Genomic DNA, 12,184 nt, shown 5'->3' with positions numbered 1-12,184 from the left:
GTGGTCTATAGGGTCATCGGCCATCTCGGGAGGATGGCCGGGAGGGGGAGCTTCCTCCGCCAGTGAACGGCCAGATGTACGGCTACCAGCGGTGCGGCCAGGCGAAACAGATGACGGCCTGGGGCGGCAACCGCTGGGTGGCGCAGGAGAAGGAATGCGCCGTGGCGGAGAAGGAGAACTGTGCTTCCTATGCGCCTTTTTGGAAGGACGTTGAGTGGAAGTACCGGTCGAAGGCTGGGAGGTCGAGGTACGGAGGAAGTCTGCACGGGATGGTTCCTTCTTGAAGGCCCGTGCATCTGACTTCGATGTCTTCGTCTTAGCAGAAGCTGAGGAAGGTGCTCGTGTCTGTGGGGTGATGGGAGGAAGAGGAGACGTCGACCGCGCAATCTTAGCACTGGCCGAACGGACGACCGTGGTGCTGAAGGTCAGATCGCATGTCTGGGTTGCTACCTCCCGGGTAGTCCGAGGAGAGGCGAGGACAGTACTGTATTTCCCCGCTGGGAGCAGCGTGGGCTCCCTACTAGCCAATAGCTTGCGAGCAGCCGAGGTGGACACTTTCTCTTTGACCCGAATTTCTTGGATACAGCGTTCTTCCTTATAGACAGGACAGTCGCGGGAGGATGCGGCATGGTCACCCTGACAGTTCACAATGAGGAGACGGAGGTGGACAGTCACCCTCATGGGCATCCCTGCCACAAGTGACACATTTAGCCGCATTGGAACAAGACTGTCTAGTGTGATTGAAACGCTGACACTGGTAACAGCGCGTAGGTGTTGGGACATAGGGGCGAACAGAAATAACCTCGTATCCCGCCTTAATGCGCGATGGCAGCTTAACACTATCGAAGGTCAAGAAAATTGTCCGGGTCGGTACAAGGTCATTGTTGACCTTTTTCATGACCCTATGGACAGCCGTCACGCCCTGCTCAGCGAGGAATGATTGAAGCTCCTCATCAGTCAATCCGTCGAGGGAGCTAGTATAGACTACACCACGAGACGAGTTCAAAGTTCGGTGGGCCTCCACCCGGACAGGGAACGTGTACAGGAGGGTGGCCCGAAGCAGTTTTTGTGCCTGAAAGGCACTCTCAGTTTCTAGTAATAAGGTGCCGTTTCGCAACCTGGTACAAGATTTGACAGATCCGGCTATGGCATCTACGCCCTTCTGAATAACGAAAGGGTTGACAGAGGAAAAATCCTTTCCGTCCTCAGATCGAGAAACTACGAGGAACTGTGGGGCAGGCGGTAGTACTTTTGTCACTTTTGGCTGGTCACGTTTCCGTTTTTGAGTCGAAGTCGAAAGAGATGGAGTAGAATCCATTGCGGAGGAATCCCCCATGATTGCCAGCGTCTCCGATGGCGCGCTCCTTCCTTGTGGGGACCCTCTCAGAGGGCACTCCCGCCTTAGGTGAATGTTTACACCTCAGGTCACACCTCCCGAGAAACAGACGGAGGGACCAATCGGCATGGTCAGAAGGCATCAGCTCAGGCAATCACCCCTCCCCGGGCCTGGCCTTTACCAGGGGGTACGTGCGTGCCTTACATGTCTACCCAGGGCGGGGAATTACGCGTTACCCCGTCACCGGCTACGCGTGCGAACGCGTGGGTCGGCCTTCAGGCACGCACAGGGAGGAAGGAAGAAGAGGAAAAAGAAGAGAGAGAGGGAGAAAGAGGACAGACTGTCTCAAACGCCGAGGCGGAGACCAGAGAAGGCAAGGAGAAGAAGGTAATGAGAAGGCAAGGAGAAGAAGGTAATGAGAAGGCAAGGAGAAAAAGGCAAGGAGAAGGCAAGGAAAAAAAGGCAATGAGAGGGCAAGGAGAAAAAGGCAATGAGAAGGCAAGGAGAAAAAGGCAATGAGAAGGCAAGGAGAAAAAGGCAATGAGAAGGCAAGGAGAAAAAGGCAATGAGAAGGCAAGGAGAAAAAGGCAATGAGAAGGCAAGGAGAAAAAGGCAATGAGAAGGCAAGGAGAAGTCAAGGGAATGAGTAAGGAAGACAGTGAGGTCGAGAAGAGCAAGGAAAGGAACCAACAAAAGGAAGGAAGAAACGAGAAGTGAAAAACCAAAAAGACCACGATTATAGGTCGTGGAACCGTCCGTCTCCGGACGCAGGCGCTAACAACCCCCGTGAAGGGGATGGACTCCTTTTAGTCGCCTCTTACGACAGGCAGGAATACCGCGGGCCTATTCTAATCCCCGGACCCGCAGGGGGGGAGCAATGTTTGTGATTGATGATGTAAGTTGTGCTGTAAACTTGCTACTGAAATAAAATTAAGTTTGTCCTCCACATACAGTAGGTATGAATGGTAAATTCCGTGAGAATCTGAAGTCTATCTAGAAGCGCTGGCATGGGTACAAGGGGGAGTAGGATGAACATGGGATAGTGAGACATCCTCCCCAAAAAATGGGAAAACACTGTATCACTTCACTGTGTGAAGTGGACACTGTATGAAGTAAAAAATAATTCTGCTTACATGTGGTTTTATACGTCTTATTTTAATTATTAAAATCATATGTACCTGTGGTGTATAAAATTTGTGTATAATAGTATGTATAATTTTAAGAGGCTGGGGGGGGGGGGGGGGTGTCAAGTGGAATCAGTGAAAGACACAGAGGCAGTTCCAGAACCAAACATTGTATATGTCTCTGTAACTGACACCCAATAGTGTGGGAAGTATGAGGCAGTGAACTAGGTGAAGATCACGACAAGAATCTATTATACATCATCAAGAGAATTTTTAAAATGTACACAAAGATTACTGTTAGTAAAAAGATTCCCGTTAACAAAAATTTTTTCAAACATAAGAGCTTGAGTCATTTCCCACAGCGTGCATAACGAGTTTGGAATAATGTAATGTTTTACATTTTTTTCAAGAATGTAAACAACAATTGTAATATGTTTATTGCTTGAACAATGAATTTTGATGTTAATCTTTATAGAATAAAAGAGAAAGACAGTGAATGATTTACAACACTGGCTCTATGTTCATTACAATTGGTTCAGGGAATGCACAGTGTCATCTCGAACACAAGATTTCCAATATGTCAAATAGCACATAAAATACTACATAAGTATTAAAATCTAAATGAAAAATAAACGATCATTTATCAGTGTTAGTGGCTATTAGACTTGTATGAACATATGTAACTGTAAGATGGTGCAGAAAAATGGTAACTCTGGTCGCACAGCCACTTTAAGCGTCACAGACTATCAGAGGTGGAACAGCAACAACAATGGATGGGATAGATACTGTCATAAGGTGTGCCACAGGAGAATGGAAGCTTGTAGTGTTCACTGGGTGGCTATAGTACAGCCATAGATCCACTGAAAAACACACACACACACACACACACACACACACACACACACACACACACACACACACACACACACACACAGGGGTGGACACCTGTTCGTCGAATACACAGTAAAGCATGGTATTCTGTGTGTCAGAGAAGGGAACGTATCCAAGCACTGCGTGAGCTTTATGTAATGCTGAGTACAGAGGCGAACAAAATGAGGTGGGAAGACTCAACTTTATGGGACCAGCTGGAACTGCTGCTAGGTCTGGCCTGTGATCCTGCGAGGTGGTCTCAGGCTGCAAGAGGAGTGAGCAGTCAGCCACTGGGGCACCGATGCTTACTTCACCTGGTTTTCTGAACATCTTCCATACAAGCCCTCACAGCAGAGCATTCTTTTATATTATGTGCCTTTAGAGCAATTAACATCTTCCGTGTACTATCTGGATTTGGAGAGAACTAAGAATTATCTTGGGATAGTTACTGGCATATGGCTTGCACGTGGAAAGAAAGTGACAGACAACTACGTAAGAGCCAAAGCTGTAATACTAAGGTGTGAATAGTGATTACTCTGATAATCTGCTTTTATACATGACGAAACTTCCACAGGTCAACATCAGCAATATAAAATTGTAGATAAGTTGCCGCCCTCCTCTAATCATTCTGCAGTACACTACCTTTCTCGAGGTGTCGGCTGTAAGTGACTTACTCGGTCATCATCTTCATGCAGTGTGGCACTATTCAAAGGTGTCTCATTGTCATCAGCCACAGAGGCAATGGACAACTTTAGAGACCACTTCATGGGAACAGGGCTACAGCAACCAGTACAGGCTGCCGGTTGCAAACTACACCCATCACTGTGTCTGAGCCTATGCTGGGCAATACAGCTTTGTGTCCACAGCAGTCTGCCTCATGCTCTATTCACACAGTGAGTGTACCCTCTGTCATGACAGTTGATGCTAAAACCTAAACAACCACTTTCTGTATACATGTAGTTTAATATAATGCCTACAAACTGGCTCTTTGATGATTTTTGTTAGCTAACATACCTGGTAATGAACACTGTTCAGTTTAGGGGTTCACTGAAACTGCTACACGAGGGTAATGATAGCATTGTGAGCTATCGTGAAATGACTGTCTATGATGGTGTATTTTACAGCAGACACACATCTACGAAAATTCAGTGGGAAAAATTATACAGTTGGAAATACACACACCTAGAGCCGAGAGACACTAATCAGTGGGTTGTCTCACACTTACCTGGTTTGTGGTGGTGGATCGTACAGCAACCGGCTCACTTCGATCAAGTCTTCCGGCTGCTTCCGCATGGCATCTGCCCAACCCTGAGTGGCCATCACCTCGTGGGTACGTGCCTTAATAAATTCGATGGCGGCTCGCCTGAGGTCACTGCAGGAGTGGCGGACTGCGAGGGTGGCCGCGGCCGCCGCGGTCTCCACGGTCAGCTGAGCGGCCACCTGCCGCTCGCACTCCGCCTTCAGCCCCGACGCCCCGTACTTATCTGCTGCAGCCAGCAGCTGGGGGGCCGTGCCGGGCAGCTGGGGGGCCCGCTGGGTGTACACGTAGGAGACCAGCTGCCTCAGCACCGGGCCCCCGATGTCGGCAATCCTCACCACGCCAGTGCAGGCCTCGAGGGTGTCGTGGGCGAACATCGCCGCGAACACAGGGCTCCTGTCCGCCAGGACGGCCCTGTGCACCACCAGCCGAGTCTCACCTGCCTCGAGCATCACCATGGCGTCGTCCCCGGCGTCCAGCAGGTCCCCCAGGTCGACAGCCACCGTCTCTGTGATGTCCTTAACTGCTTCCATTGCGGACGATTCTGAAACACGGCAACACGGAGCAGCCGTTTCAGCATATAGGTGACTGACGATACCTCTACGAGTGACAGCCACACCTGTCTCCAGCGACAGTTGATAAATACAGGGTGAGTCACCTAACGTTACCGCTGGATATATTTCGTAAACCACATCAAGTACTGACGAACCGATTCCACAGACCGAACGTGAGGAGAGGGGCTAGTGTAATTGGTTACCACAAACCATAAAAAAAATGCACGGAAGTATGTTTTTTAACATAAACCTACATTTTTTAGATGGAACCCCGTTAGTTTTGTTAGCACATTTGAACATACAAACAAATACGTAATCAGTGCCGTTTGTTGCATTGTAAAATGTTAATTACATCCGGAGATATTGTAACCTAAAGTTGACGCTTGAGTACCACTCCTCCGCTGTTCGACCGTGGGTATCGGAGAGCACCGAATTACGTAGGGATCCAAAGGGAACGGTGATGGACCTTAGGTACAGAAGAGACTGGAACAGCACATTATGTCCACATGCTAACACCTTTTTATTGGTCTTTTTCACTGACGCACATGTACATTACCATGAGGGGCGAGGTACACGTACACACGTGGTTTCCGTTTTCAATTACGCAGTGGAATAGAGCGTGTCCCGACATGTCAGGCCAATAGATGTTCGATGTGGTGGCCATCATTTGCTGCACACAATTGCAATCTCTGGCGTAATGAATGTCGTACACGCCGCAGTACATCTGGTGTAATGTCGCCGCAGGCTGCCACAATACGTTGTTTCATATCCTCTGGGGTTGTAGGCACATCACGGTACACATTCTTCTTTAACGTACCCCACAGAAAGTAGTCCAGAGGTGTAAGATCAGGAGAACGGGCTGGCCAACTTATGCGTCCTCCACGTCCTATGAAACGCCCGTCGAACATCCTGTCAAGGGTCAGCCTAGTGTTAATTGCAGAATGTGGAGGTGCACCATCATGCTGATACCACATACGTCGACGCGTTTCCAGTGGGACATTTTCGAGGAACGTTGGCAGATCATTCTGTAGAAAACTGATGTATGTTGCAGCTGTTTCGGCCCCTGCAATGAAGTGAGGACAATGTTTCAAGCGTCAAGTTGAGGTTACAATATCTCCGGATGTAATTAACATTTTAGAATGCAATAAACGGCACTGATTACTTATTTGTTTATATGTTCAGATGTGCTAACAAAACTAACGTGGTTCCATTTAAAAAAACGTAGGTTTGTGTTAAAAAACATACTTCCGTGTATTTTTGTATGGTTTGTATTAAACAATTACACTAGCCCCTCTCCTCATGTTCGGTCTGTGGAATCGGTTCGTCAGTATTTGATGTGGTTTACGAAATATATCCAGCGGTAACGTTAGGTGACTCACCGTGTACAGTCCATCCTTAGTCGGTTCCAGCAGTATCACACCCTTTCTGTCCGACTGATGCCATTGGTGAATAACAGCAGATCTTTAATAATACCATTTTCAAGCTTTACCTTTTCTTTCAGCATATTTCATTTGGAGAACAAGCTCCAGAAGTGGCAAGGACATTATGTCCATCTTTTTTTCTACAGTGCAATGTTATTTGGTATGGAAATGGTTTGAAATAGACGTCTACCAAAATACTAAATAGGCTGTACAGAACTATAGTATTACTCTATTCAACGAGATGTTCTCTTTACTTCTCCTGTTATTCAGGAAAACAACACTGTTTTATGACCTGAATCTGTATTATTCGTCATTTAACAAGCAGTCATGCGTGTACCCTTGCAGGAGTTGCTTCACACAGGGGATGAAGCCCGTGCGTCGGGAGACTGACTCGTGCGTTCACAGTGAAAGGTCGTGAAGTGGGTTCAGCCGAGTACGTAGTTCAAATTGTCATCCACCAGGGTACAGTAGCGGACAGACACATTCAAGAAACAGTGAATTGTACTGTTTATTTCTTGAAGGATTTTTCTTTTATGGTTGTACAGTTTTGTGTATGTTTTTAGTAGTGTGGATGATGCGTGAATGTGGCCTAAAGTAAATATGTAGATCACTGTTATAGTGACAAACGCCGTACGAAGTAAAGTGAGAAATTCTTAATACACTGTGAATGAAGACGACGGGGAATTTTGTATTATAGTGTGTCAAGTAAGTTTATGGTAAAGGGAAGCTAATTTCAGTGTAAATGTAAACAGTTAATAATGTAAAGTATAAATAAAGTATCAGAATGTCAAATATTTTGGAAAAAAGTACAGTTCGAGTGTGTTGTTTATTGATTTGTTAGTCATGAAAAAAGCGCGCTAACACAGGAGAATAATATTTTTGTATTGGCCTTAATGCAGACTGAGCAATCACAACAGAGTATTCTTCACGCATCTCTTCTCTTGCAAATGGAGAATGCTTACACCAATCCAAGAAGTCAGAGCCCAGCCTTTCAATGGTACGGTCGTGTGTAGTATGAGCTCCGAAGGAAGTAGTTGTTTGCCAGTTTCATGTCTGCATGTGCTACATGTCTCAAAAGTGCTTTACAGTGAAGGTAAATAAATTAATTCATAGCGGCATCAACGAGCAGCAATACGGCAGGGCAGCGCTGCCAACTTACACGACAAGCGGGGACCCTGAAACTGGGACGGCGGCAGACGGAGGAGGTCTGACACTCAGTTTCAGCACGCCGAGGCTGCAGCATTCGACGAAAGATGAGTTTGTTAGAACTGTTTTGTGTGTGTGTGTGTGTGTGTGTGTGTGTGTGTGTGTGTGTGTGTGTGTGTGTGTGTGCGCGAGCGAGCTGCAGACTGAGTAACATGGTAAGTGATAAAGATTTTGTAAATACGAAAAAAGAAGGATTCTCATTCAGTGGAAGTGCTTCACAAACTAGCACGCTTGAACAGAGAGGAGTAGATGTTAAAGTAAAAGAGGAGATTTTTGAGGATGTTTCTTTGTTACTTACGGACGGTGAAGTAGACTTTGCTTCAAGTACGTCAGTTGATGTAACTAGTGGAGACAATGAAGATCCTGAAAGTCACATTAAGCCGGCCAGAGTGGCCGAGCGGTTCTAGACCCTACAGTCTGGATCCGCGCGACCGCTACGGTCGCAGGTTCGAATCCTGCCTCGGGCATCTATGTGTGTGATTTCCTTAGGTTAGTTAGGTTTAAGTAGTTCTAAGTTCTAGGGGACTGATGACCACAGCAGTTAAGTCCCATAGTGCTCAGAGCAATCTGAAAAGAAGTCACATTAAGCATGAAATCGGTAACAATCAATTGCGTGATGACAATATTGGTAGTGTTACTGAATCAAATGTGGATACCAAATTCGGAATAGTACCGAAGGAAAATGATAAACAGGGAACAGTAAAGCAGAAAATAGAACAAAGAAGATATGTTTGCAGCATTAATGGATTCTATGAAAGATGGACATACTAATTTGGCTGAAACAACTGATCAGAACATCAATGGAAAACTTGAAAAGCAGACTGCGGTTTTAAAAGATATGTGGGAAAATGATCTGAAGTCATTAGAAAGTAAAGTGAATGGCAAAATTTCTGAAGTTGGGAATAACTGCCAACAATCCACTAGAACTGTAGAAAGTGAATTAACAGATGCCTTGAAAAAAGTTGCTATTGGAAACAAAGAAAGGGCAGATGTGATAAAAGAAAGAGTGCAGAAACTAGGTCAAAATAACGGCGGTAGAGTGTGTGTGTGTGTGTGTGTGTGTGTGTGTGTGTGTGTGTGTGTGTGTTAAGATCACAAACGGTTAGGCAGTAAAATCAGTTCTGAATATGCCAAATGTATGACTGAAGTAAAAAGTGTGTCCGACTGAATGGGCGTGACAGAAGAAAATGTTCTTCAGCTAACTAACCAGGTAGAAGAGGTTGAAAATAAGTCGGGTGAGCATAGCAGTAGATTATGCCAAGTTGAAACCAACCTCAGATATGGAACAAACAGTAGTGGGTGTAGTTTTGTTGCAGCATCATCTGAAATATCATATGTCGCTAACAGGCAGTTTTCACGTTTTGATTCAACAGAAAATGTACATCCAAAAGAATTTTGGAATGACTTCAAACGAGTTATACCTAGTTTGTGGTCAGACAAAAAATAGGGTTCATTACCTCTCAATTCTAGGAAGAGGCTAGAATTTGGGGGGTTATCGCTACTAAACAGTACGATACTTTAGATAAATTTAAAGAGGCGTTTTTTAAAGAATATTGGGGGCAAGCAAAAACAAATGGAGTTGCTAAATAGCTTCTGGGCTAGGGAAACGTTTAATGCCAGGAAGGAAAGCTTAAGAAAGTTTGCGTTGAAGTGGACGACAAACTTTTCATATTTAAACAACAAAGCCGAGACAGAAGAAATTGTCATGGGCCTGGAAGGTAAATTGCCCATGAACTGGCGAAACAAAATTATTGCAGCTCCTAGGGATGACGTTTATAAATTTATTGCTATTTGGAGAGAGTTGACAAGTTGTTCCATGAGGAGGAGCATGCAAATCGTAACATCAGACCACCAAATAATGCAGAACCACGGCAGAATGCAAACGTTAACAGAATTGGTATGTACCCCGGAAACAGCGGGAGGTGGCGCTACCCAACAAATGATAGGCGAAATAATGGGGAGCAGGTGCTCAATTATCGGCCGTATTCTCCGGTGCGAGAGGATGATGATGCGCCAAGGTGACAGCAAATGGTGGTAAACTTAAGAAATGGTACAGAATCCGTTAAACTAAATGCCGTCTGTGAAAGGGCTAGCGTTTACAAGATGGGAAGTAGTAATTTGAACCCGCTAGCAAAACCCTTTGTACGTGTTAGAACTAAACAGCCAGGAATTGTAAGTGAGGAGCAGAGGGAGGTAGTAACAACAGACGAAACGAGCTGTATACACACATCTGTACATTTAACGGAGGTCTAGGAGATTTTTTGGACAGACACAAAATAAGCACTGTATTGCAGACGAAACGGGTGATGAATTAGCGGAGAACGTCCTTAGCAACGAAGTTGAAGTCTAGTCATGTTCTGGGGAAGGAATAAGTACAGAAGCTGCAGAATTATAAGAGATTGGTGATGTCAGTATAGAAGAAATACTATTGTCTATAAATGACATTTGTGAGGCTATAAGGGAGAGGCAGGAAAATTGTGACCAAAATGGCGGTCAGCCAACTAATCATGAAAGAAAGAGAGAGAGAGAGAGAGAGAGAGAGAGAGAGAGAGAGAGATTGGGGCGGTGGGGAAGGAGAACACGGAGAATGGCGAAACGCCGGAAAAAATTTTTGAGCTGTCATTAGTGAACAGAATAAATAGTATGGGGGAGAAAAATGATGTGGGTAATTCTGCAAAAATCTGTGTAATTTCTGGAAACAGGGAAGATTTCGATAGAAGAGAGGTTGTGAACGATTTTTTGGAGCAGGGTTCTGACACCAGCAATGAAGGGAAGGTGTTGAGTCAGCCAGTAATCAGTCTGCAAGTGTGGAACGAAGAAGTGCAGTGCTTGGCAGATAGTGGCAGTGGTTTACGTGCTGTGGGTAAAAGTTTGTTAGGATCGTTGCCAAATAGAAATGAAGTTGTAATAATGCCAGTAACGGGGCTGCAGATAATTGTAGCTGCAGGAAAAGTTGAAAACCTGTTAAACAGGAAATTCTGTTGCGATTGAAAATAAATGGTGTACTCCATGACTTCCTTATAATCGCTGATCTATGTATAAAAATGCCAATTGGCGTAGATTTCTTTAACCAGTACAAAGGGAGATTAAGTTTTAATGAAAATGTATTTTTTGAAAGTAATAGAAAATGACTTAACATTTAAACTAGTTGCCCATCCAGCGGAAATAGTAATTTTATTTCCTCAAAAATGTGAAGGCACGTTTTCACAAACTCACTTTGGACTAAAAAAAGGAAAAAAAAACAAATGTGCAGGACTAGTGGTGTTTACGCTGACCCCCCCCCTCCCCCCCCCCCCCCCCCCACACACACACACTTAGCGTTAAATGAATGTTGCTTTCGTTCTGTAGAATTTTACTCCTTGTTTTCCACATGGCTAATTTGCGTAACAGAAAAAAATGTTACGCGTAGAAAATTCTTTCTACATCTACATCCATACTCCGCAAGCCACCTGACGGTGTGTGGCGGAGGGTACCCTGAGTACCTCTATCGGTTCTCCCTTCTATTCCAGTCTCGTATTGTTCGTGGAAAGAAGGATTGTCGGTATGCTTCTGTGTGGGCTCTAATCTCTCTATTTTATCCTCACGGTCTCTTCACGAGACGTACGAGGGAGCAATATACTGCTGGACTCTTCGGTGAAGGTATGTTCTCGAAACTTTAACAAAAGCCCGTACCGAGCTACTGACCGTCTCTCCTGCAGAGTCTTCCACTGGAGTTTATCTATCATCTCCGTAACGCGCTAACAGTTTCGCAAACCGTCGACTTTTACACGCATGTTCGGCACAAACTGTTCTCCTGGTTCACCGATGACATTGCAATTCTGTCAGAGACAGCAAAGGACTTGGAAGAGCAGTTGAACGGAATGGACAGTGTCTTGAAAGGAGGGTATAAGATGAACATCAACAAAAGCAAAACGAGGATAATGGAGTGTAGTCGAATCAAGTCAGGTGATGCTGAGGGAATTAGATTAGGAAATGAGACACTTAAAAGTAGTAAAGGAGTTTTGCTATTTGGGGAGCAAAATAACTGATGATGGTCGAAGTAGAGAGAATATAAAATGTAGACTGGCAATGGCAAGGAAAGCGTTTCTGAAGAAGAGAAATTATTTAACATCGAGTATAGATTTAAGTGTCAGGAAGTCGTTTCTCAAAGTATTTGTGTGGAGTGTAGCCATGTATGGGAGTGAAACACGGACGATAAATAGTTTAGACAAGAAGAGAAAAGAAGCTTTCGAAATGTGGTGCTACAGAAGAATGCTGAAGATTAGATGGGTAGATCACATGACTAATGAGGAGGTGCTGAATAGGATTGGGGAGAAGAGGAGTTTGCGGTACAACTTGATTAAAAGAAGGGACCGGTTGGTAGGGCATGTTCTGAGACATCGAGGGATCACCAATTTAGTATTGGAGGGCAGCGT

The 12,184-nt window shown here is 45.1% G+C and overlaps 1 protein-coding gene across 1 annotated transcript in view; it reads right to left on the bottom strand.

Moving 5' to 3' along the window:
* LOC126426581 (uncharacterized) overlaps positions 1-12,184 on the bottom strand; it is a 116,519-nt gene that overhangs the window by 58,332 nt on the left and 46,003 nt on the right. Inside the window, exon 2 of the mRNA XM_050088478.1 lies at positions 4,556-5,132. Within this exon, the coding sequence (XP_049944435.1) occupies positions 4,556-5,121 (566 nt within the window). The 5' untranslated portion in view covers positions 5,122-5,132. The remainder of the gene's footprint in view (positions 1-4,555; positions 5,133-12,184) is intronic.

Source organism: Schistocerca serialis, chromosome 11 (assembly GCF_023864345.2).
Source record: "Schistocerca serialis cubense isolate TAMUIC-IGC-003099 chromosome 11, iqSchSeri2.2, whole genome shotgun sequence".
NCBI classification, from domain to species: domain Eukaryota; kingdom Metazoa; phylum Arthropoda; class Insecta; order Orthoptera; family Acrididae; genus Schistocerca; species Schistocerca serialis.
This window is presented reverse-complemented; position numbering and strand designations above follow the sequence as displayed.